The sequence below is a fragment of the Rhinatrema bivittatum genome, chromosome 3 (assembly GCF_901001135.1).
Source record: "Rhinatrema bivittatum chromosome 3, aRhiBiv1.1, whole genome shotgun sequence".
Lineage (NCBI taxonomy): Eukaryota > Metazoa > Chordata > Amphibia > Gymnophiona > Rhinatrematidae > Rhinatrema > Rhinatrema bivittatum.
In genome coordinates this window covers 270,275,831-270,300,745 of record NC_042617.1, presented here as the reverse complement: position 1 = coordinate 270,300,745, position 24,915 = coordinate 270,275,831, and the positions used below count along the sequence as shown (strand labels likewise).

The window sequence follows — 24,915 nt, the reverse complement described above, 5'->3', positions numbered from 1 at the left end:
CCCACGGATGGATCCGTCAAGGGGATACTAAGGTCCGGAGTACTTCCAGTTAAGGCAGTGGTCAACCCATCATCCGAATATGAGGAGCCTGGCTTAGCAAAATCAGAGGAGGTCAATTCTCCTTGGGCTTTCTCGCAGCGCCGACATAAGTTGGAGTCCAGGTCAGACTGAGAGGCTCTAATATGCAAGCATTGCAGAGAGCAAGGTGCTTAGTTTTATTGGTTGGCGGAGCCATTGGCCGCGGTAGACGTGTGCTGTCTCTGCTCGCGCTTAAAAATTTATGCATACAATTCCAAGTGGGGCACAAGGGTGTGCACACACAGCCTGTGCACATAGCTCTTCCTATCTTGTGCGCTTTCAAGTTGTGCACTTAGGGACGCGCCAGACATTATGCACACAGCGCATATGCAGAGCCAATGCACTGCACGTACTGATGTCCTATGGAGGGCAATTATTATTTGTAAGGGTTTTGGGTGGATCCCTGGACCTGTGGCAGGTGACCACGCCCACAGGGGGGAAGTCCCGTGAGGGGCCACAGGTCAGGCTCAGCATAGGAGACACACACACACACTAGTTCTTTTATTATACAGGATTGGTGAACCACCAAAGGTGGCAGTAGTGAGCTGGAAAGTAGCCCGGTTGGGCTTGTAGTCCCTCAGGCTCTGGAACAGCGATCCCACAATGGCTGTGCTGTAATAGAGAGAACTGATATTGTGAGTAGTAGCAGGATATGCAGAGTTCAGGAATAGAGCCTCGTTGGTAATGTACTCATGCAGCGGTCTCTCAGTGTGGAGCACAGGAGCTGGAGTAAAGGCAGGCCCTTGAGGAGCGAGTACCTGGTTCCAGGGAATAGCTCTGAGAGATAGAGATGATAACTCACAGATGTTATAGGCAGCGGTGTCTTCCTGGCAGAAGTGGAGTCCAAGTAGCGAGTCCAGGAACATGGGCCCTCGAGGAGAGAGTACCGGTTCCAGACTGCGACCTGAAAGATAAGAGAGAGAGACAGGCCCCCAAGGAGCGAGTACCCCAAATAGAGTAAGTCCAAAGGAGGCAGAATTGCAAGGTATGGAGAGCGAATCCCATCCGATAGGAAACCTTTGCTAACTCGATTAGCTAGCAATCACGTAGGCCTTTTGTAACCTGGATGCATGACGTCATCACAGGGGGACGCCACTGAAGGTACTTGAAGCAGGGCTGCATGGCGCGTGTGCCCTAAGGCAGTTGAACAGCATGGCGGGAGGCAGCGCCCAAGCCGGTCCGGGGACCCTGGAGAAGACGGCAGGCAGACAATGCGGCAGCCAAATGTCCGTCAACCACAGGAGGAGTCACCGGAGAGGTAAGGAGGGTGGAGTGGAGACGTCGGGCAGCCCTTCATAGGGCGGTCTCCTCTTCGGTTACCAATCTTCGGTTTAGAAGGATGCGCAAGGTGAACTTGACAGAGCATCTCTTTGTCAAGGATGTTGGCCTGAGGCTCTCAAGAGTTTTCTTCGGGGCCGAAACCTTCCCATGATAGAAGGTATTCAAGTGCATTGCCTCGTCTTCAGACATCAAGTATCTCTTCAACCTTGTATTCTAGGTCGTCTTCTGCGTTGATAGCAGGTGGTACCTGAGTCTTGGAAGTAAATTCGCTGAGAATGAGCGGTTTTAAGAGGGAAACGTGGAATGCGTTATGGATGTTGAGTCCAGGTGGTAGCTTCAGACTATAGGTGATGTTGCCAAGATGTCGGAGGATTGGAAATGGTCCAACGTAGTGAGGAGCGAACCAAGTGGAGGATAGCTGCAGTCTGAAGTGTTTGGTAGATAACCAGACTTTATCTCCAGGTTTGAAGACTGGCGCTTGCGAATGGTGAGCGCCATAATATTTCTTAGCACAGTCACTCGCTTTATTCAGCATGTCCTTTGTCTGAACCCACAAGTTATGGATTTCATCAGCAGTAGCTTGAGCTGCTGGGGACGTCACTGAGAGCTTCAGTGGAAGTGGCAGTGTTGGAGAACGTCCATATACCACTTCAAAAGGTGTTGATCCAGTTGATGTTGCTGGATGAGAGTTGATGGCGAATTCAGCCCTTGGTAGCAGTTCGGCCCAGTTATTCTGACGGGAACTGATGTAGGCACAAATAAACTGCTTCAAAGTTCTATTCATCCATTCTGTCTGGCTATTTGATTGCGGATGGTAGGCTGAAGTGTAGTCTAGAGAGATGTCAAATAACTTGCACAAGGCCCTCCAGAATTGTGCCGTGAATTGTGAACCACGGTCAGAGACAATGTGACTAGGTAGGCCATGAAGGCGAAATATAAGAACATAAGAACATAAGAAAATGCCATACTGGGTCAGACCAAGGGTCCATCAAGCCCAGCATCCTGTTTCCAACAGTGGCCAATCCAGGCCATAAGAACCTGGCAAGTACCCCAAAACTAAGAGCTTTGCAAGCTCCAAGGCTGAAGGTAAGCCAGGAAGTGCTACGAAGTGGGCCATCTTGCTGAAGCGATCAACTGTTACCCAGATGGTATTCATTCCTCCGGAAGGGGGTAAATCGACTACAAAATCAGTAGCGATGTGTGACCAGGGCTGTTCCGGAACTGGCAGAGGTTGCAGCAGACCCCACGGTTGACCAGAAGCGGGTTTGTTCTTGGCACAATTTGTACAGGATGCCACATAGGAATAGGTATCCTTCTTGATCGCAGGCCACCAATACAACTTCTGTATTTTGAGCAGGGTACGGCATTGACCAGGTTGGCCAGCCAGCTTAGAATCGTGCGCCCAAAAGAGCACCTTCTTCCTGAGGTGTTTTGGAACGATGGTCTTACCAGCGGGTACAGAATTGGTAGTCGCCAAGATGACTTTCTTCGGATCAATTATGTACTGAGGTTCTTCGGGCACATCCTCCGAGAGAAAGGAGCGTGACAAGGCGTCTGCTCTGGTATTTCTGTCTCTGGGGCGATACTTAAGCACAAAGTCAAAACGATTAAAAAATAAGGACCATCTGGTTTGTCTGTGGTTAAGACGTTGTGTGTGGCAGAGATACTCTAGATTTTTGTGATCCGGGAATACGGTTATTGGATGTTGAGCGCCATTCCTCAAATGCAAGCTTTATTGCCAAGAGCTCTTTATCGCCGATCCCATAGTTCTTCTCGGCTGGGAAGAATCGTCGTGAGAAGAAGGAACAGGGATGTAAGCCTTTCGAGTCTCCTGTCTGGCTCAATACAGCCTCCTCGCAGACATCTGAAGCATCAACTTCAATGATAAAGGGCTTGTTGGGGTCAGGATGCCGCAAGCATGGTTCCGTGGAGAAGGCAGACTTCAGATTCTCGAACGCGGAAATGGCCTCCGCAGACCATCTTGAAGTGTTGGCACCCTTGCGGGTCATAGCAGTCAAGGGTGCAGTTAAAGAAGAGCAGTTCTTTATGAAGCTTCTATAATAGTTGGTGAACTCCAGGAATCTTCTCAGGGCCTTCAGGCTGGTAGGTTGGGACCAAATTTTGATACGCTCAAGTTTGTGAGGATCCATCTGGAAGCCTTCTTTAGACATAATATAGCCGAGGAAAGGCACTGAGTCTTTGTGGAATTCGCACTTAGAAAGTTTGGCGTAAAGCCGGTGTTCACAGAGTCGGTGGAGTACTTGTTTGACATCTTCAATGTGAGTGGGCGGGTCCTGGGAGAAGATTAGGATATCATCCAGGTAGACCACAACACTCTTGTACAGCAGATCCCGCAAGATGTCATTCATCATGTTCTGAAATATGGCGGGTGCGTTGCACCGGCCGAAGGGCATCACTAAGTACTCGAAGTGGCCATCTCGAGTGTTGAAGGCTGTTTTCCATTCTTTGCCACTACGAATGCGAACTAAGTTGTAGGCCCCCTTCAGGTCGAGTTTTGAAAATATTTTGGCCCCTTGCAGCCAGTCAACAGCTCCGAGATTAAAGACAAGGGGTAGCAGTCATGATCTCGTTCAGACCTCTGTAATCGATACATGATCGTAGGGTACCGTCCTTCTTCCCCACAAAGAAAAAGCCTGCGCCGGCTGGAGACTTCGATGGTCTGAAACCCCTTCTGAAGGTTCTCTTCAATGTATTCGGACATTGCCTTGTTCTCAATTGCTGAGAGAGGATAGACACGTCCTTTAGGAGGTTCAGTATTGGGTTTTAGTCTTAAGGCACAGTCATAGGACCTATGCGGAGGAAGGATGTCAGCCGCTTCTTTGGAGAACACATCTCCATAGGATGCGTATTGGGGCGGCAGTCCTGGCATCGTTGGAGTCGTAGGCATGCAGATGACAGGAGCAATCTCCTTAAGGCACCTCCCATGACACTCTGGGCCCCAGCGGGAGAGTTCTAAGGATGCCCAGTCAAATTGGGGTTGGTGCGCTTGCAACCAGGGTAACCCCAGGACGATAGGGTGCATGGCCTTTTCCAACACAAAGAAGGGAAGCGATTCCGTATGGAGAGCTCCGGTGCGGAGAGTCACTGGTACGGTTTGGCAAGTCACGTTGCCTGGTAAGGGCTCTCCATGGATGGAGGATAGAAGTAGCGGAACTTTCAAACTGACGAGGGGAATCCTCAGGTGTTCCACTAAACTTCGGAGAATAAAGTTGCCTCCTGCCCCTGAATCCACCAGGGTAAGAGTTTGAACCGTGGACGGTCCACAGGTCCAAGGAGACTGGGAGAGTGAGTGGAGGAGAGGGCGTAGTGAGGCCTAAGAACAGTCCTTCTGCAGGACTTAGGCCCGTCAGTTTCCCGGACAAATAGGGCATGTAGGGGCATTGTGGCCGGATTGACCACAGTACATGCAAAGACCGCGCCTCTTCCGAAGTCTTCTCTCTTTGGAAGTCAAATGCCCGTGACCAAGTTGCATCGGTTCATCTTCACTGGCAGCAGGAATTACTGGAACCATCCGAGGTGCAGGTTTAGCAGTAGCCTGTTTCAACCCAGGTATTCTATTAGGCCAGAGTTCCTTCACCTTGTCACGAAGCCAGTGATCGATCCGAGTGGCCAAACCACTAGTTTGTCCAGCGAGTCAGGTGTTTCGCGAGCGGCCAGCTCGTCTTTTAAACGGGTGCCAGGCCTCTGAAGAAAAGGGTCTTCAGGCATTTAGGATCCCAGCAGAGTTCTGTAGCAAGAGTTTTAAACTCTATCTCAAAATCAGCCAGTGGTCTGTTGCCTTGCTTCAGGTCCACCAAAGCAGAGCCGGCAACGGTAACGAGCAGGATCATCGAAAACGGATTTAAATAAGTCCAGAAATCCATCTATCTCCTGCAATATAGGATCCTTGCGTTCCCACAGGGTAGACGCCCAAGACAAGGCCCTTCCATCCAGATAAGAAAGGATGTAGGTAGTCTTGGAAAATGCTGTAGGGAACTGAGAAGGCTGTAGAGCAAAATGCATGCAGCACTGGTCTTCTGAATCTCTCCCGAGAAACGAACTGGAGCCGCCAGTGGTACAGCAGTCTTTAAAGTTACCTCCTGTATCTGTCCTTCATTGCTGGAAGCAGTGCCTTGGGTCTTCTGTATGTGCAGCTGATGAAACGCTGAAGTGAGTTTCTCCAAAGCGTCTTGCTGCTCTGAAATGCGCAGGGCCAGGCCTGGTATGGCCTGCAGGGCATTGAGCTGTGCCGGATCCATGGAGTTAGCAATCTGTTATTATTTGTAAGGGTTTTGGGTGGATCCCTGGACCTGTGGCAGGTGACCACACCCACGGGGGGAAGTCCCGTGAGGGGCCACAGGTCAGGCTCAGCGTAGGAGACCCACACACACACTAGTTCTTTTATTATACAGGATTGGTGAACCACCAGAGGTGGCAGTAGTGAGCTGGAAAGTAGCCCGGACGTCATCACAGGGGGACGCCCCTGAGGTTCGCGCCACTGAAGGTACTTGAAGCAGGGCCGCGCAGCGCACGCGCCCTAAGGCAGCTGAACAGCATGGCGGGAGGCAGCGCCCAAGGCGGTCCGGGGACGCCGGAGAGGACGGCAGGCAGACGCCGTGGCAGCCAAACATCCATCAACCGCAGGGGGAGTCGCCAGAGAGGTAAGGAGGGCGGAGTGGAGACATCGGGCAGCGACAGTCGTAACAACAATACAGCACACACATAAACATGCCACTCCGGCCTACCATGCAGTGCGCTGACCAAGCTAATAACGGGGCCTAGCCCAGTGGGAGCTGCTCAACCCGCTCCGAAGCCCAAATCCCCTTACCCCCAACAGAAGAGGGAACGAAGTTGGTACAGCGTGCCGAGCACAGAGATCAAGGGGAGACCTACCGAAACTTCCGCTGATCGTCTCTGAATTAGAAGGTAATCTTTCTTTTTTTTTTTTTTTTAAAACTTACCTGGGCTCAGCACTTACCGGCCGAGTACAGAGACGGTTTCTGGTTGCAGGGGGAGAACACTTTGGCCGTCACTGCCAAGCTCGGCTTCCTGCACCCGCTGCCTTTCAGCTGCTTAAGCAGGAAAGTCCACACCGGGAATCGGCTACTGGACCAAGGCACACCTCTGAGGGATCTCGGAAATCACCTCAGGAATTCTCAACTGGGGGAGGGACCTTTAGGTATCACTCCAAGACAGCGGGGCTCAATTTTCCTTCAATTTAGAAGGTAGAATTTCTCTTTCCAAAAAGTACAACAATCCCTATAGGAAGAGGTATGTCCACCAATTGCTGAAGACGGAGAATACTGGAGAGCTGAGGTTACTGCAGGACTATATGTAGTGTGACGTCAGCTTTGCAACCTGACTCTGTCTCCATCTGCTGGCAGGGGAGCAAAACCCATTGGTCCTGGAGTCCATCTGGCTACACACTAGGAAATAATTTATTTTATTTATTTATTTAGTGTTTTTATTATACTGGCATTCATGACAGGTGTCACATCATGCCGGTTTACAATTAACAGGGTGTGAAATATACAGAGAACTAAAAATTATAACAAGTGCATGGTTAGAAAATTGCAGGGTAGAGCACAACTGGGAGCTGAAGGGAGAGAAGAAGAAGGAGTTAATGATTTACATTAACTCGTTCAAGTCCTTTTATGATTTTTTAGACCTCTATCATATCCCCCCCTCATTTGTCTCTTCTCCAAACTGAACAGCCCTAACTTCCTTAGCCTTTCCATGCCACTTATCATTTTGGTCGCCCTTCTCTGCACATTCTCCAATGCAACTATATCTTTTTTAAGATGCGGAGACCAGAATTACACACAGTATTCAAGATGCAGTCTCACCATGGAGCGATACAAAGGCATTATGATAGCCATCGTGTTTTTTCTATTCCCTTCTTAATAATTCGTAACATTCTGTTTGCTTTTTTGATCTCTACAGCACAGTCAGCCAACCATTTCAATGTATTATCTACCATGACACCTAGATCTCTTTCCTGGGTGGTAACTCCTAAGATAGAACCTAACAACGTGTAACTACAGAAAGGGTTATTTTTCCCTATATGCATCACTTTGCACTTGCTACATTAAATTTCATCTGCCATTTGGAAGCCCAATCTTCCAGTCTCGCAAAGTCCTCCTGCAATTTATCACAATCCGCTTGAGATTTAACTACTCCACATAATTTTGTGTCATCCGCAAATTTGATCACTTCACTCATCGTACCCCTTTCCAGATCATTTATAAATATATTAAAAAGCACCGGTCCAAGTACAGATCCTTCAGGCACTCCACTGTTTACCTTTTTCCACTGTGAAAACAGACCATTTAATCCTACTCTTTCCTGTCTTTTAACCTGCTTGCAATCCACAAAAGGCATCTCCTATCCCATGACTTTTTAGATTTCTTAGAAGCCTCTCATGTGGGACTTTGTTGAATGCCTTCTGAAAATTCAAATACACCACATCTACCGGTTTATCTTTATCCACATGTTTATTCACCCCTTCAAAAAAATGTAGATTTGTGAGATAAGACTTCCCTTAGGTAAATCCATGTTGGCTGTGTCTCATTAAACCATGTTTATCTAAATGTTTTGTGATTTTATTCTTTATAACAGTTTCCATGATTTTTCCCAGCACTGAATTCAGGATCACCGGTCTATAGTTTCCTGGATCACCCCAGAGCCCTTTTTAAATATAGGGGTTCCAGTCTTCAGGTACAATGGATGATTTTAAAGATAGGTTACAAATTAATTGAAATAGGTCTGAAATTTCATTTTTTAATTCTTTCCGAACCCTGGGGTATATACCATCTGGTCCAGGTGATTTACTACTCTTCAGTTTGTCAATCTGGCCTACCATATCTTCCAGGTTCACCATATTTTGGTTCAGTTTATCTGAATTATCAACCTTCGGAATGGGTATCTCCCCAACATCCTCTTCAGTAAGCACCAAAGCAAAGAAATTGTTTCATCTTTCTGCTATGGCCTTATCATCTCTAAGTGATCCTTTAACCCGATCATCTAATAAACTGATAAAGAATAAATAATCTGATAAAGAATAAACCCACCAACAACATCACCAAATCCACGATCCAATTTAGAAAAACATGCTCCATGGAATCTCTCAGCAACACGCTCACCAAGGAACTAACTAACCTGGACCTCACAAATGCAGACACCGCCATGAACTCCTGGCTAACCATCACCCACGCAGCAGCTGATAAAATATGCCCCTTGACATCCAAAAATATTAATCCTGCCCGTACTAACAAAAAACCCTGGTTCTCATCAGAATTAAGAACACTTAAACAAAACCTTCAACATAAAGAACAACAATGGCGGAAGGACCCCACTAATACTGCACGGGCCTCCTACAAAACCACTATGAGCTACTATAGGGCCACTATTCTTCGTACCAAAAGAAACTTCTACGCCAAAAAAATACACTGCTTCATATACGACCCAAAAACACTCTTCTCATATGTTGCCACACTCACCACCCCTATTCCTCCTATCATCCCGGAAGAAGAAGCACAAAACAAATCCACCGAGCTGGCAGTCTTCTTCGACAACAAAATAAAAAATCTACTTATCCCGCTAACATCCTCCAACCCCATTCCTAACCCCATTCACAACTCCCAGCCTCCACCAAAACCACGCCCCATCGACAAACAAATGGTCTCTAGAATCTTTTGATACCACATCATCCCTGGAAATAGAATCTATCATCAAGAAAATGAAGCCCTCATCACACCCAATAGACCAAATTCCGACCAAACTCCTTCTTACAATTCCTAACATCATCGCCAAACCTTTGGCCGACATTATAAACTGTTCACTCACAAACGGAACAGTCCCAGACGCTTTGAAAACAGCCTCGCTGAAACCTTTACTAAAAAAACCCAACCTGGACCCATCTAATCCCACAAATTTTCGCCCTATCGCCAACTTACCTTTCATAGCCAAGCTAATGGAAAAACTGGTCAATACTAGACTCACAGACTACCTCGAATCCCACGACATCCTACATCCATCGCAATTCGGTTTCAGGAAACGCAGAAATACAGAAACTCTCCTACTCTCATTAACTGACAACATCCTGTGGGTCTCGACAAAGGTCAATCATACCTTCTAGCTCTGCTAGACATCTCGGCAGCGTTCGACACAGTGAACCACACAATCCTCATCGACCGTCTCATGGAAATAGGTATCTCAGGTGCTGCACTCCTCTGGTTAAAATCCTTTCTAAGCGACAGATACTACAAAGTAAAAATAACCAACAAAGAGTCTCACCCTGTAGCTGCCAAACAAGGAGTTCCCCAGGGTTCCTCGCTCTCGCCGACCCTATTCAACATATATCTTCTCGCCCTATGCCAACTCCTCGATAACCTCAACCTCACATACTTCATCTATGCGGACGACGTGCAGATCCTAATCCCCATCAAGGAACCCGTCTCCGACACGCTAAACTACTGGAATAGCTGCCTTCACGCCACCAACCTCCTTCTCACAAGTCTCTGCCTCATTCTCAATACGTCCAAGACCGAACTGCTAATCATTTCCCTTAATGATAACAACATACTAGCCATCAATACTAACACACCTCTAGTAAATCAAGTGAGAGACCTTGGAGCCTTCCTAGACTCCAGAATGAACTTTAAAAAATTCATCAACAACACCACCAAAGAAGGCTTTTACAAACTACAGGTATTAAAACAACTAAAACCTCTCCTTCACTTTCATGACTACATTTGGTCCTTCAAGCCATACTATTCTCAAATATAGACTATTGTAATGCGGTTACTTGGTCTCCCGGCCTCTTCTACCAAACCTCTTCAAATGCTGCAAAACGCCGCAGCTAGGATCCTCACAAACTCCCGCCGCATGGACCACATCACCCCGATTCTAAAAATACTTCACTGGCTACCCATTCGCTACAGAATTCTCTTCAAGACACTTACTATTATCCACAAAACCTTATTTCAAGAATCCTCGCTCCAACTCACCATACCCCTCAAACCACACTCCTCTGCAAGACCCACCAGATCTGCATACAGAGACTCCCTCCAGGTTCCCCCCAAAAAATCAGTTTTTCACAACTCTATTGAAAAACGGGCACTATCAATTGCTGGTCCGCATCACTGGAACTCCCTCCCGCCAGATCTCCGCCAGGAACATTGCCACATCACGTTCAGAAAAAAATTAAAAACTTGGCTGTTCGCCCAAGCTTACCCCTGAAAAGCCTCAGGGTCACCCACACAGTCTCTTACCCCATGGATGCGTCCATTTTCTGCAACTCAAAGGAACTGTTGTCCGACTAATTGCACTATCTTATAACTTGCTTAATTCATATACACTATGTAAATTTGTACATAATTCTTATCCTGTAAGCACCCTCTCCTGCTTTTTGCCCTTCTCTCCAGTTAGAATTTGTTTAACCTATCTTTTCTCTAACAGCCTAGTTCCACGTTCCCTGTTGTAATGTAACTTTTGTTTGCTCTGTTAACTGGTTCCCCCTAGTTTATTGTAAACCGGTACGATAAGACCTGGTCTTGAGCATCGGTATATTAAAAGAATTTAAATAAATAAATAAAATAAATAATAGTCCAACTAACTCCCTCAAAGGCTTTCTGCTTCGGATACAAACGGAATTTCCCACGGGACGACGATACCGAAACTGATCGCGGCCACGCCCCCGGCCCGCCCCTGATTGCAGCCACGCCCCCGGCCTGCCCCTTTTTCGAAGCCTCGGGACATACACGCGTCCCGGGGCTTGTGCGCACCACCGAGCCTATGCAAAATAGGCTCGGCACGTGCGTAACCCTTTGAAAATCTACCCCTTAATGCATCCCCTGGTCCTGCCCATGTTTTACAGACCTAAATTTAGGTGCTCGGCCAGAAGGAATTTTCATTTAGGTAAATTTATCCAAACTCCTTAAATTAGACACCTACATCCTTTGAATTTTGACCTGACAGTTTCTGATGCAGACCCTGCACCATTGTAGTAGCCACTTTCTGGATCGCCTCCAAATTGTCTCTATTCTTTCAGAGAGGCGTCCTTCAGAACCTGATACAATTTTCTAGGTGGGATCTCAAAAAGTGCAGTAATCTCCCCTCTCCTTTTTAATGTCTACCTCAGTCCAATTCTCCATATTATTGAGGAATTCAACATCAGCTGTTCGAAATTTGCAAATGATATAGCGCTGTCTATGTATGTTTGATTGAGATCAGGCCATTGCAGTAGCCATTTTAAATGCTTATTTGGCCGCTGTGGCAAACTGGCTGGAAAAACACAGGGCTCAGACTGGATCCTGAAAACTCTGAGCTATTATGGTTGAGTAGATAGAATAGGAAACTCACAGTTACCCCATCAATTGGGGAATTAAACTGAAGTCAAGTGGGTTGTTAAGAGTGTGGGTGTTCTATTGGTCCTGGAGGGGTAGATATTCATACAAACTTCTAACTAAATTAGCTGGATAAGACTTATCCAGCTACCTTAGAAGGGATATTCAGCAGCACGCCTACTCTGCTAAATATCTCCAATGAAATTGCTAGTTAACTGGATAAGTCTTATCTGAATAACTTTAGACCTGCTATTGAGCAGGTCTATCTTATCTGGTTAACATAATTAGATATCTGAATATAGGAAAATTGTTTCTTACCTGCTAATTTTCGTTCCTGAAGTACAACAGATCTGTCCAGACAAGTGGGTTTTGCATCCCTACCAGTTGTCAGTTGGTGTCACCAATTGTCAATTCCACCAATTCAGCCCATGAGACTGCCTGCACTCTAGTAGAATACATTCACAACCCCTCTGGAATCCTGCAGCCCTTGCAAATATAAGCCAAAAAAATAATTTCCTTCAACCAGTGGGCAATCATGCTCTTTGAAGCTTTGTTTCTCTTCCTTGGTCTCCCAAACAATACAAATAAGTGATCCGACCACCTAAAGCTATTGGTGATCTTCAGGTATTATAACAGCACCCATTGAACATCCAACAAATGGAGCTCTCTCTCCTCTGGAGATTCAGAAGACCAGTTTGGAAATGCAGGGAACTCTACCGTCTGGTTAAGATGGAATGAGGAAACGACCTCGGGCAAAAATGAGGGTACTGTACCCAATAATACCCCATCATCCAAAATTCTCAAAAACGGTTCCCTACAGGACAAAGCCTGCAACTCCAAAATTGCCTAACTGAACAAATTGCCACCAGAAATACTTTTTTCAAGGTAAGGCCCTTTAGTGACACCCGCCCAACAAAAGGAGGCCCGCATAGTACCTTGAGCACTAAATTCAAGCTCCATGCCTGACACATTCTGCAAACCAGTGGTTGCAAATGCTTGGCCCCCTTCAAAAACAGACTGCACTCGGACGCGATGCCAAGGTCCTCCCTTGCAGCTTACCTCTGAGACACACTAAAGCCACCTCCTATACGTGCAGGGAATTATATGCCAGACCCTTAGACAAGCCCTGCTGTAAAAAGGCTAAACATGAGGGATATCCACCCTCAACGGGTCTAAGCCTTCCTCCCTACACCATGCCTCAAACACCTTCCATACTCTGAAGTATGCCATGGATGTGGATGATCTCCTGGCCTGAAGTTAAGTGGTGATTACCAGCTCTGAGCATCCTTTCGATCTTAAACACCTCCTCTCAAATGCCAAGCCGTGAGACAAACGTGATCTGCCTGATCCGAGAAGATAGGGCCTTGCCTCAACAGCCCTGACAGATGAGATAGCCTGATGGATCCATCCACGGTAAGCTGGATCAGATCTATGAACCATGGCCACCACAGCCACTCTGACGCCACAAGAATCACCATTCCTGGATGCCTTTTCATACACCACAACACGTGGCCTATTAATGGCCATGGAGAAAACACGTACAGCAGAGTCCCTGCCAGCCACAGAAGAACTGAGGCGTCTAGCCCTGGCCGACTTCCCGTCTGCAACTGAAGAAACTTGGCACATTGCATTACATTGCAACACCATTAGATCCAGCTCTGGGTTGCCCCAGCGGGCTCAGATGAGGCCAAAAGCCTCCCCTGACAATTCCCATTCTCCCGGGGCCAACTGTTGCCTGCTGAGTTAGTACGCCTGCACATTGTCCATTCTAGCCACATGTGATGCTGCGATCCCCTGCAGATGCCCTTCCACCCAAAGAAAATGCTCCTAGGCCTCAAGAGTTACAGCGCGACTCTTCATTCTGCCTTGGCAATTGATATATGCCACCATCATCGCATTGTCCGAGAATAACCGTACTACATGACCTCGGACCTGAGGAAGGAAAACCATCAGTGTCCTGCGTACCGTCCTTATTTCCAAGCGATTGATTGACCAGGTCGTTTCTACCGGCAACCACCAACCCTGGGCCATCCGCCCATGACAGACCGCCCCCCCAACCAGTAAGGCTGGCATCCGTGGTCACCACCATCCAGTCCAGAGTCTCCAGGTCCACCCGTTTCTCCAAATTGTGACAAGAAAGCCACCACAATAGAATGGACCTGGATTACTCCTGTAACAGTAATGGATGCTGATACTCCTCAGACAAAGGACTCCCACTGGGACAGCAGGTCCCGCTGCAGAGGCCTCAGGTGGGCACCAAATCTAGTGTAGATGCCATAGAACGCAGAACCTGTAAATAATCCCAGGCCTTGGGAACTGGCAAATGTAAAAACTACAGTACCTGTGACTGAATCTCTTCCACCCTCTCCGGGGTGAGAAAGACCCTGCTGGTCCAAAGACTGAGTCGGCAGCAGGCGACTCTTGGTTAGGTTTATCACCCAGCCAAGCGACTGTAACATTTCCATCACCTGGCGTATTGCCCATGAACATTCCTCTTCAGACTTTGCCCAAATGAGACAATCGTCCAAATACAGGTGAACCAGAATCCCCTCCCTTCCCAGGGCCGCCGCCGCCACCACCACCATCACCTTCATGAATGTATGTGAAGCCTAGCCAACCCGAAAGGAAAGGCCCTGAATTGGAAATGCTGTTCCAGTACCATTAAGCGTAGAAACTTCTGATGCTCCTGCCAAATGGCTATATGAAGCTAGGCTTCCGTCAAGTCCAAGAACGCAAGAAACTCTCCACTTTGGACGGCTATGATTATCGTCCATAGCATCTCCATTCGAAAATGTGGAACCCGCAGCATCATCTTGACTTTCTGTAGATCTAGAATGGGCCGAAATGTGCATTCCTTCTTGGGGATCACGAAATAAATGGAATACCTTCCTCGCCCGCTCTCCAGAGTTGGCACCGGCATAATTGCATCCAACTTCTGCAAGTGGTGGAGAGTATCCTGGATGGCCTCTTTTGTTTCGGGATGCACAGTGGGACACCATAAAAGCCTCCCTTATCGGACAAGAAAATTCTAAGGTGTAACCGTTTCTTATCACCTCTAGAACCCACTGGTCCGACATGATCTTGGCTCACTCTTCATAGAAAAGGGACACACTTTAATTTTTGTTTCCTTCATAGGCTAAACAGGACTTTCCTCTACCAGAAGAAAAGGGACACACTTCCATTGAAGAGTGAACCTACATGATTTCATTGCAAGGCTTTTCCACCTCCAGTCAATGGACTGGAGCCATCTCTTTGAGTCCTGCAACATCCCGAAAGGTCTGTTGCCTGCCCTGAGCACAAGACACTCTTGCCCGAAGATGGAAGTGTGGGGGAGAGGTCTTCTTGGCCACTTTCTTATCCTCTGGCAACTTGTTGCCCTTGGACTCGCCCAGAATTTTCATTGATTGCTCCAGGTCCTTGCTGAAGAGCAGCTTTTCCTTAAAAGGGAGATTACAAAGTTATGATTTGGACCATACATCCGCCGACTAACTTCATAACCAAAGAAGCCTCCTTGCTGCTACTGCAGATATTGTATTTCTGGCCAACGTCCGGACCAAGTCATAAAGCACATCCGCCACATAGGCCACCCTGGCCTCAAGCCGTACCCCCTGATTGGAGTACCTAAAAGCAGGCCCCTTCTCCTGTGACTTCTGCATCCAGTGCAAATAGGCCCTCTACATCAGGCCAGCACAAATCGCCGCCTGGAGGCTTAACGCTGAAACTTCAAACATTCTTTCCAACTGGATCTCCAATTTGCAATCCTGCACATGTTTCAAAGCAGTAGACCCTGCCACTAGAATAGTGGTCTTCTTGGTAAGTGCTGAGACAGCCGCATCCGCCTTAGGAAGCCTCAGTAACTCCAAGGCCTCTTCCGTTAGTGGGTACAACTTTGCCATCACTATGTTGACCTTCAAGCCGGCCTCTGGAGTATCCCACTCTCAGTTTACCAGCTTCTTAATTTTTTGAGCAAAGGAAATCCTTTCGGTGGTCCCTATAGGTCATCCAGCACTGGATCCACCCCCTCATTATCTGAATCTTCTTGGGTAACCTTGATACCTAGCTACCCCAAAACCTGGGGAATGAGGGGTCTTAATTCGTCTTTCTGGAACAGCTGCATGACCCTAGGGTCATCCCCTTCTGTCACTGGTGCTTTATCCAGGTCTACCCCATCCTTAAACACCCCTGTGTCATTAGCTTGGCTGCCTACTGCAAGGTTATCCCCCGGATCATCTGTTGGATCGCCTCCAACCACAAATGGGTCATCTGGATCTTGACCAACTGCGTCATCGTCCTCTCCATTCTCTCCCTCCCCTGAGGGAAATGCCAATCCAAAAATGCTGAAGGATCCCGACCCTCCAGGCGGGGCCCCCTTGAACATTTTTAAGAGACTATGTGGCTTCCCATCCAGGGGCCGCTTCCCCTCAGAGCTCCCTGTCTGGACAAGTAGGCCCTGTGGAGGAGCAGTATGAAATCTGTAGAGAAATCCACCTCCAGATTCCCCTCACCCCCACCATCCCAAGGGGCATTCCCAACGGGAAAGAGGAGGAAAGAAAGCCCTGGGCCCTTCAGCAGCCGCTGCTTGTCTGCCATGTGCCTCTCTGACCAAAGCTGCATCTTTAGCCCCCATGGGAGGAACCGGTGCTGGTCCCGATGAATGAATGATCCTCCGGGCACCCGCAGCCTCCAGGAAGGTTCCTTCACCTCCTGAGGCACAATCCCAGCTTAGCACTGCTGAATTGAGCTGTTGCCACCACGTGCCACAGATGCCATCGGGCCTACCATGTGGCCGCCGCATTTCAGGCACGCTTGAGGATATTCTCACAACGGATCCGACAGGCTTCTCTGACTCACTGCAGAACCACCTTCGACTTTGGGCAAGTAGTGCTCTTTCCCCACACAATAGGAGCCATGCAGCTACTCTGCTCGCAATGGCTCAGCCAACTCCCGATCTTTTTTTTTTTTTCAAAGGAGCCACCAACAAAGGAAGGAAAAGTAAAACCAAATACTTTCCTTTTGCTGGCCACCAAAAGGGGAAGAAGTTCTTAAAGGGAAAGAGGGAGCCAGGACCCCTGGCTATCAAACCTCCAGGATGATGCGGGCAAGAGCAGTCCATGGATCACTAATCCCCCGCTCACCCGGCTCCACCTGAGGGATGGTCCACAAAGGTTCGTAATACCTAGGGAAGCTCCAGAAGATGATTCTGTCTCTAAAGTTGTTTTGTTTTGGTTTTTTTTTTTTTTAACTACTCTAACCAGACTGCAGGTTTTCACCTCTACCATCTTTTGGAGACAAAGAAATACTGAAGGACCGCAGGTGGCATTCTCGGTTATGTAGCAGTGCCTCAAAATTTTTGTTCTCTGCCTCCACCTGCTGGAAGGTATGCAAAAGCCACTTGTCTGGACTGATCTGAGGTATGAACAGGAATGTTACTTATCCAAAGCCAGATAAGCAGCTCCTCCCAAAAATGCCCATATCCCGCCCACTACTTATCCATCTGACAACTTAACCAGATATGTAATATGTGTTCAGTATTACGCTTTCTCCTTGTCACCCTCCACGCATTTCACCCTTTCTCCTCCCAGTCTTTCAATCCCACCTCTGCATGTTCTCTTTTCACCCACACATCTGAGAAAGTCCTGTCATATTGTTTTATTACATTAGCCAGGAAAAGTATCGGAGAGTCGGCACGCTTAAAATCAAACAGCCACTTTTTTTTTTATACAAGTAAAAACAGACACTTGCCCGATCGCTGTCTCGGGTTCTGGAACAGGTCCTGCTCCTGTGGGGGTGAGTGAGCCGGGCTCCCCGGTATCACCCCGATGCTGCTGACAAACAAGTGCAGGGTCCTCGACCCTTAGTAGCAGCAGTCTCAACCAGGAGGGATGGTCCCCTCAGCACCTAGCAACCCCCTGAGAGACACACAGAACCACTGACGGTGAGGGACTAGCTTACTGTCTTTTTTTTTTTTCAAACCGATTAAAAAAAAATTAAAGGAACAGAATCCCCCTAAATTGCCAACTTAAGCCCTGACTACAACCCTGACTCTACTAACTGTTTGTAATCAGGTAATCAGAAGAGACTGTGGGTTTTGCACCTCCGCTATCTGCTGGAGACAGAGAAAGACTGAGGGTCTGTGGGTGGCACCTTGGTATATATGTTAGGGTTGTTTTGAAAAAACTTCTCTGTCTCCTGCTGGAGGGGAGGCAAAACCCAGGTGTCTGGACTGATCCGGGTACGTACAGGGAATTCATTTTTTTTTTTTTGAATTGGGAATTCATTTTTATTTTCGCTTGCCCCTTTGCTATGCTGACTACCTTCCCTGCTTCTCTCAGCTTTTCTAGATATTTTCCCTGTGCTCGTCTTTTCTGAAATCCTGGGTGATTTTTCAATGCTAATATTTTTTGACCTTATCTTTTTCAACTACCTCTTTAGTAAATTGCATGGTCTCTTTTTCTTCTTACTTGTATATATTTTCCTATTATAGGAGGCAAACTTCAAAGGGATTTCTGCGGGCGAGGAAGTGTTTACTCATGGAACAACTTCCTTTAAAAACTGCCCTGCCCACTGCAGGGAAAGGGGCTGGGAGGAGAACTGGCTAAACCACATGCCGGGATTTCATGTCAGAATCTCAGCACGTGCTTTAGCTTGTCTGCCTTGCACCTGCAAAGTATGTGAGGGCAAGAGATTCCCACAGCACGGGCAGAACAGCGGATTTTATTATAGGGAAATTCTGCAGGCCTTTGTGCCCAGGGGCCTGCAACCTCATGGCAGTTTTTTAAAGTTGCCCTAACAAGGGGGCAATTTTCAAACTGTCCACATTGCGGTAAAAGTCCATGAGTACCTGGCGACTTCTGCACCAATCTCACTTTGAAACACATGGTAGAAACACAATAACCGCCATTTTCTCTGCGGGGGGGTACCTTTTTCCATGGAAAATAACCTGCGTAGAGTTGAAGATGCAATTTAGGCATACCATTTCCCTCCATCGACCTAAGCACACCTTGGGGAAGTGGGCACGCCTCCTCAAAGCGACTAAAAGTACATGCATTTTGTGGAAAAATGCGGACTTCTAATGGCATTGAAGGAGAGCAATTTTCAGATGATTTGTTTATGCATATAAAATGCTTTTGAATCACGTAAATCAGTTTGAAATTTGTCCTCGTAAAGAATTTTTGCCCATACAATGGCTCTTTTTAATTCTGATCACTGTTCTTCTATTTTACTTTGCCCTTGAGACGTGTCAGTTTTGTTTCTACCTCTGATCAGACCCTTCTCCTGCAGGGCCTGCAGCGGTGGCCTCCTCACGATGAATTTTTTCAGCCTGCTCCTCACCCTTTTCTTGTCCGAATTTTCAGAATTGGAACTTGTTCGAGACACTGGATAGAAAAGAAATTAGCAAGAAAACAGTTTAAATTGTAAAAATGGTGAGAGCACCTTCTTGTGGAAGAGGTTCAAGTTGTAGTTTGGAAAGTTAGGATGGGCACCGTTGTTCTGACGAATTCAAAACTTGCTAGAACTTTAAGGGTTATACTTTTGAGAAAACCAAACAAGCGTGTTGGTTTTGAGTTGTATTGAGCTTTGCTTGTTCTATAATTCATGGCGATAAAAGAAGGGACCGTGGTGAATGGAGAACTCTCCCAGTGACGCCTCACCTTCGTCTCTAACCAAATAAGAGTTCTTTAGGGGATTCCCCATCACAGACAGGGATTGGTTAAAAGGTGCCACTAATATATCCCGTGTGAGCTCCTGACACCACAAAATAGTAGGGGTAACTGTATATGTATATGAGGTGTGGAATGATAGGAGGGGACAGGTTGATGGGTATTACTGTGAATGTAGGGGGCCTAAGGTAAGGAATGATAGGAAGGAGCATGGTGATAGTTACTATGGGTGTAGGGGACATGGGGTAAGGAACAATAAGAGGGGGCAGGTTGAATTTTATTATTGGGGGTGTAGAGAACATAGGGTGAGGAACGATAGGAGGGAGCAGGCTGACGGTTATTTCTGTGTTTGTCTCCATTTAGTTTTTGTCCTATGCTGCTGTTACGTACACAGTAATTTAAAGCTATCTTTTGGCTTCAGGATGCTCTCTTCTTCATCTCCACTGGCATCCAGCGCCTCTGAGCTGCCCATTCGTCTAAGTGAATACAACTGGAGCTCATCCAATGGGTTTTCCCGATCCTAAAAGTCATAGAAACAGGATGTCAAATTTGCTTCTTCTACTCATGCAGATCCTGAGAAGGAAGGATTATGTTGATGGTAAATCTGGCACAGCTTGCTGATAATCAAGCAAAACCCTGGGCTCTTTCTCAGTCCCTCTCATTCATAATTCAGACATCTGCTTGCATATTCTTTCCTCTCTGCTACCTGCATGTGTCCCATCTTGTATCTGTTTATTTTTTGCCTCCAGTAATTCAAAGCAGGACAATTTTCCATAATTCTGTGGGATTTCATAATAGTTCAAAGCAGAGTTGCTTACCTGTAACAGATGTTCTCCGAGGACAGCAGGATGTTAGTCCTCACACAAGGGTGACATCATCAGATGGAGCCCAATATGGAAAACTAGGCACACTGAGCATGCACAAATTTTATGCATTGTTAGATTTAATTTATTACTGTATGTTAATTTTTAGTTAAATTAAGGCTTTTATTTTCTTTTAACTTTTGATTTTATAATGAATTTGTAAACCATAGTGAAGGTAAACACCAAACATCGGTATAGTAAACTGACTAAATAAATAAAATAAATAAATGCCCAGCATGCCCTATACCATGCTATCAAGTGGGGTCCCTCTTCAGTCTTGTAACAAAGAATTACAATAAAAATAAAACATTAGGAGAAACCCACTCCACAGGGTGGCGAGCAGGTTTCTTGAGAACTAACATCTTGCTGTCCTCGGAGAACACCTATTATAGGTAAGCAACTCTGCTTTCTCAGAGGACAAGCAGGATGGTAGTCCTCATACATGGGTGAACCCCTAGCTACAGGATGTTCCCCAACACAATAGGGAACCAACAGACACCCAACCAGGAACCAACGGGCACAATAACACAGGTGCTGTTCATAAAGAGGGGGAGACAGCCTGAACCCAAACAATGATCCCTAGGTACGGAGAGTTGGGTTCTACACCTCAAACAGGTTCCAGAAGACAGACTGGCCGAACCTACTGTTGTGTCAGCCATCCCTCTCTAGACAATAATGGGATGTGAATGTATGGAGAGAACTCCACATCGCAGCCTTGCAGATCTTCTCCATGGGAACTGCTCGTAAGTGGGCCACAGATACTGCCATGGCTCTGACAAAATGAGCCTTGACATGACCCCCAAGATGCAGTCAGGTCAGGTTCTTCAGGTCACAGGTGTACAGTGTCTCAAAAGGAGCTTTCATCAGCTGAGCTAACACCATGTTGAGGTCCCAAGACACAGCGAGGGGCCTTAGAGGAGGCTTCAACTGAAGCTGGTCCTGCATGAAACGTACAACTATAGGCTGTACAGAGATGGGCATACCATCTAAACTGTGGTGGTATGTGCCAACTGCACTAAGATGAACTCTGACGGAGTTGGTTTTTAAGCCTCCGAAAGGTGTAGAAGGTAATCCAGCAATTTTTGTGGGGGGCAGGAAAACGGATTTAGGGTCTTCTGCTCACACCACATGGAAAACCTCCTCCACTTCAGTCCGTAAGACTTTCTAGTGGAAGGCTTTTTAGAGGCCACCAGTTCCCAAGACACATCCTCAAAAAGATCAAGCAGCTGCAGTATTAACCTCTCAATATCCAGGCTGTGAGGGCAGGGCCTCAAGGTTGGAATGCCACAGCCTGCCCTGATCTTCCGTGATGAGATCTGGGAGGTCCCCAAACGGATCAGTTTCAGATGGACAACTTCGGCAGGAGTAGAAACCAGACCTATCTCGGCAAATGAGGGGCTATGAGACTCACAGTCCCTCTTGTCCTTGCAAAGCTTCAAGAGAGTCTTTGCCACTAAGGGAGGGTATGCATACAGAAGACCCTTGCCCTAATGATGGGCCAGGGCATCTGAGGCTGGTTTGCCATTTGACCTGGACAGGGAGTAGAATCAAAGTACCTTCCTGTTGCAGGGGGACGTGACTAGATCTACATATGGGCTCCCTTAGAGGTGGAATATCTGATTCGCTACCCCCCTGGTCCAGAGTCCACTCATGTGGTCTGAAGGCTCTATTCAGCCTGCCTGCTACCACATTCTCTAACCCGGCCAGGTACATGGCCCTGAGCACCATCCCGTGAGACAGGGCCCACAACCAGATCTGGACCACTTCCTAACACAGGAGGTACAATCCCGTGCCTCCCTGCTTGCTGACATACCACATGGCTACTTGTTTGTCGGTCTGAATCAGGACAACTTTGTTAGACAGCAGATCTCTGAAAGCCCATGGAGCATACCTGATCACCTGGTGCTCCAAAAAGTTGATTTGACAAGAATGTCACTGAGTAGACCACAGACCCTGGGAACCAAGCCCATCCATGAGCTCCCCACCCCAAGGTGGATGCATCCATGGTTAGTACAATTTGAGTAGGGAGACTCTGAAAGGAAAACCCATGTTCCTGATTGGAAAGTACTCGCCACCAGGACATGAAGATCCTGAGGGATGGTATGACTTGAATGCAAACCTGGAGGCTCTGAGCGGCTTGGCACCACTGTGACCTCAGGGTCCATTGGGTTTTGCGCATGTGTAAACATGCCAAGGGAGTGACATGGACAGTCACAGCTATGTGGTCCAACAGCCTCAACATGTGTCAGGCTGTATTACGACTGTCGCTGCCCGACGTCTCCACTCCGCCCACCTTACCTTTTTTGCGACTCCTCCTGCGGTTGATGGACGTCTGGCTGCCGTGGTGTCTGCCTGCCGTCCTCTCCGGCATCCCTGGTCCGGCTTGGGCACTGCATCCCGCCATGTTGTCCAGGTACCATAGGGCGTGCGCGCCGCGCAGCCCTGCTTCTTATTCTCTCTTTGGCGCGAACCTCAAGGGCGTCCCCCTGTGATGATGTCACGCATCCCAGATACAAAAGCCTACACTTTTTGCTAGCTAATCGAGTTAGCAAGGGAACTCCTTATGGATGGGATTCGCTCTCTGTACCTAGCTACTCTGCCTCTCCAACTTTTGGACTTTATCCTAACGGGGTACCCACTCCTCGGGGGCCTCTCTCATTTCTTTCAGGTCGCTATCAGGAACCGGTACTCGCTCCTCGAGGGCCCATGTTCCCTGACTCACTGCCTGGACTTATCTCTTCTGCTTGGAAGAAACCACTGCCTACATCATCAGTGAGTTACCAACTTTTCCTCAGAGCTGTTCCCTGGAACCAGGTACTCGCTCCTCGAGGGCCTGCCTCTATTCCAACTTCTGTGTCACCTTCCGGGAGAAACCGCTGTGTGAGTAACTTTACCAACGAGGCTCTATACCAGAACTCGGTGTATGCTCCACTGTACTCACTATCTCAGTTTTTTCCACTACAGCACAGCCATAGAGGGAATTGCTGTTCCAGTATCCTGAGGAACCCTAGCCCAGCCGGGCTTCATCTCTACTCACTACTGCTATCTCTAGTGGCTTCTCAACTCTGTCTAATTAAAGATATAACTCTGTGTTGTGTGTCCCAAGGCTGAGCTTGACCTGTGGCCCCACACGGGACTTCCCCCCGTGGGCGTGGTCAGCTGCCTCAGTGTCCAAGGGTCCACCCAAAACCGTACAAACAATAACAGACTGATACCTGCTGCTTCTGGTGAACTTCTGCCACAATGGACGCATCTAGCACAGCAAAAAGGCCTTGGCCTGAGCCGTGTCTAGCAGGGCTCCGATGAAGTCCAATTGAAGTCCAATTGAAATGATGATGTGTAGATAAGCCTACGCTTATCTACACGTCATGAACCCTAGTGACTCTAACAACCAAATGGTCAATTGCATGGACCTGGAGGCCCTTTCCTGAAATGTGCTCTTGACCAGCCAATCGTCCAGATATGGGAAAACATGGACTGCTGCCATCAAGGCCAGACACTTTGAGAAGACCCGTGGGGCAGACGCGAGTCTGGATGGCAATACCCAGTAATAGAAGTGCGGTTTTCCCACCACAAATCTGAGATACACCCATATCGAGATCTTCCCCGGTTACAGGAAGTATGTGTCTTTTAGGTAGAGAGAGCATATCCAAACACATTCTTGCAAAAAGGGGGGGGGGGGGGGGGGGAATCAAGGATCCCAGGGAAATCATCTTGAACTTTTCTTTTTTTAAAAACTTGTTCAAGGCCCTCAGATCTTGGATGGGATTAGTCTTCTTGTTCTCTTTGAGTCAGGAAGTACCTGGTGTAGAAACCCCACCCTCTTTGCCCTGGTGGTACGGTTTCGATCGCTCTGGCAGTTAACAGGGAGGAGAGCTCTGCTTGTAGTACCTTCTGATGTGCTACTGGCCACCAAAATGGGCACAGACAGCAATTTGGCGGACACCCACTAGATTTAATTGGTACCCCTAGTTGATGATGGACAAAACCCACTGGTCTGAGGTTATACTGGGCCACTGGTTCGTAAAGAACCGCAGCCTGCTCCCAACCGGAGGGTCCATTGTCCCGGTTACATGTAACTGGCTTACGTTCCCTATGGCCCAGTCAAAACCCCGTCCCCGGAGTTGACTGATGAACTGGCTGGGGCTTGGGAGCTCTTTGCTGCCTGGATGGCCGTGGGAGCTCTGATGGTGTGGACAGGATCGAGGAAGTGGAAAATAGTACCTCCTTTGGCGGAAGAAAGACTTCCTTGGTCCCAGCCTCAATGGCTTTCTAGAGGAGGATAGGTCCAGTGTACGCGCATAGAGTTGCTTGTGGATGTTGCACCGTCAGCCACAGATGGCTGCGACTGCTCTGCCTCGCCTCTCTTTTACCTTTCTCCTCCTCCATGGGTAAGATGGCTGCCTCCAGTGCCGAGTGCCAAATCCCTCGGCGTCTCCAACTCAGCATGGGTGTCCACGTCTGCCATGCTCCTTCCCGTGGCCTCCTAGGGCTGTGTGCGCGCGCGCAAGCTGCCTACGCTTATCTACATGTCATGGTGGGAACCTCGGGGGCATCCTCACCGCATGACGTCAATACTTCTGGGTATTTAAGCCTCCGCTTTGGTCCTAATGAACGAGCTATCAAGGACTTTGGTTTAGCTACTCTGACCGCTTCTAGGCTGTATGCTTAGATTCCTTGCTTCCC

General features: G+C 47.8%; 1 protein-coding gene across 6 annotated transcripts in view; it reads right to left on the bottom strand.

Annotated features, from left to right (window-relative positions):
• Positions 1-24,915, bottom strand: part of ARHGAP9 (Rho GTPase activating protein 9) — a 234,396-nt gene that overhangs the window by 68,941 nt on the left and 140,540 nt on the right. For all 6 annotated transcript variants that reach the window (XM_029594592.1, XM_029594595.1, XM_029594596.1 and 3 more), the window contains 2 exons: positions 19,757-19,886; positions 18,962-19,081 (listed from right to left, as the gene is read on the bottom strand). In XM_029594592.1, coding sequence (XP_029450452.1) covers positions 18,962-19,081; positions 19,757-19,886 — 250 coding nt within the window. The remainder of the gene's footprint in view (positions 1-18,961; positions 19,082-19,756; positions 19,887-24,915) is intronic.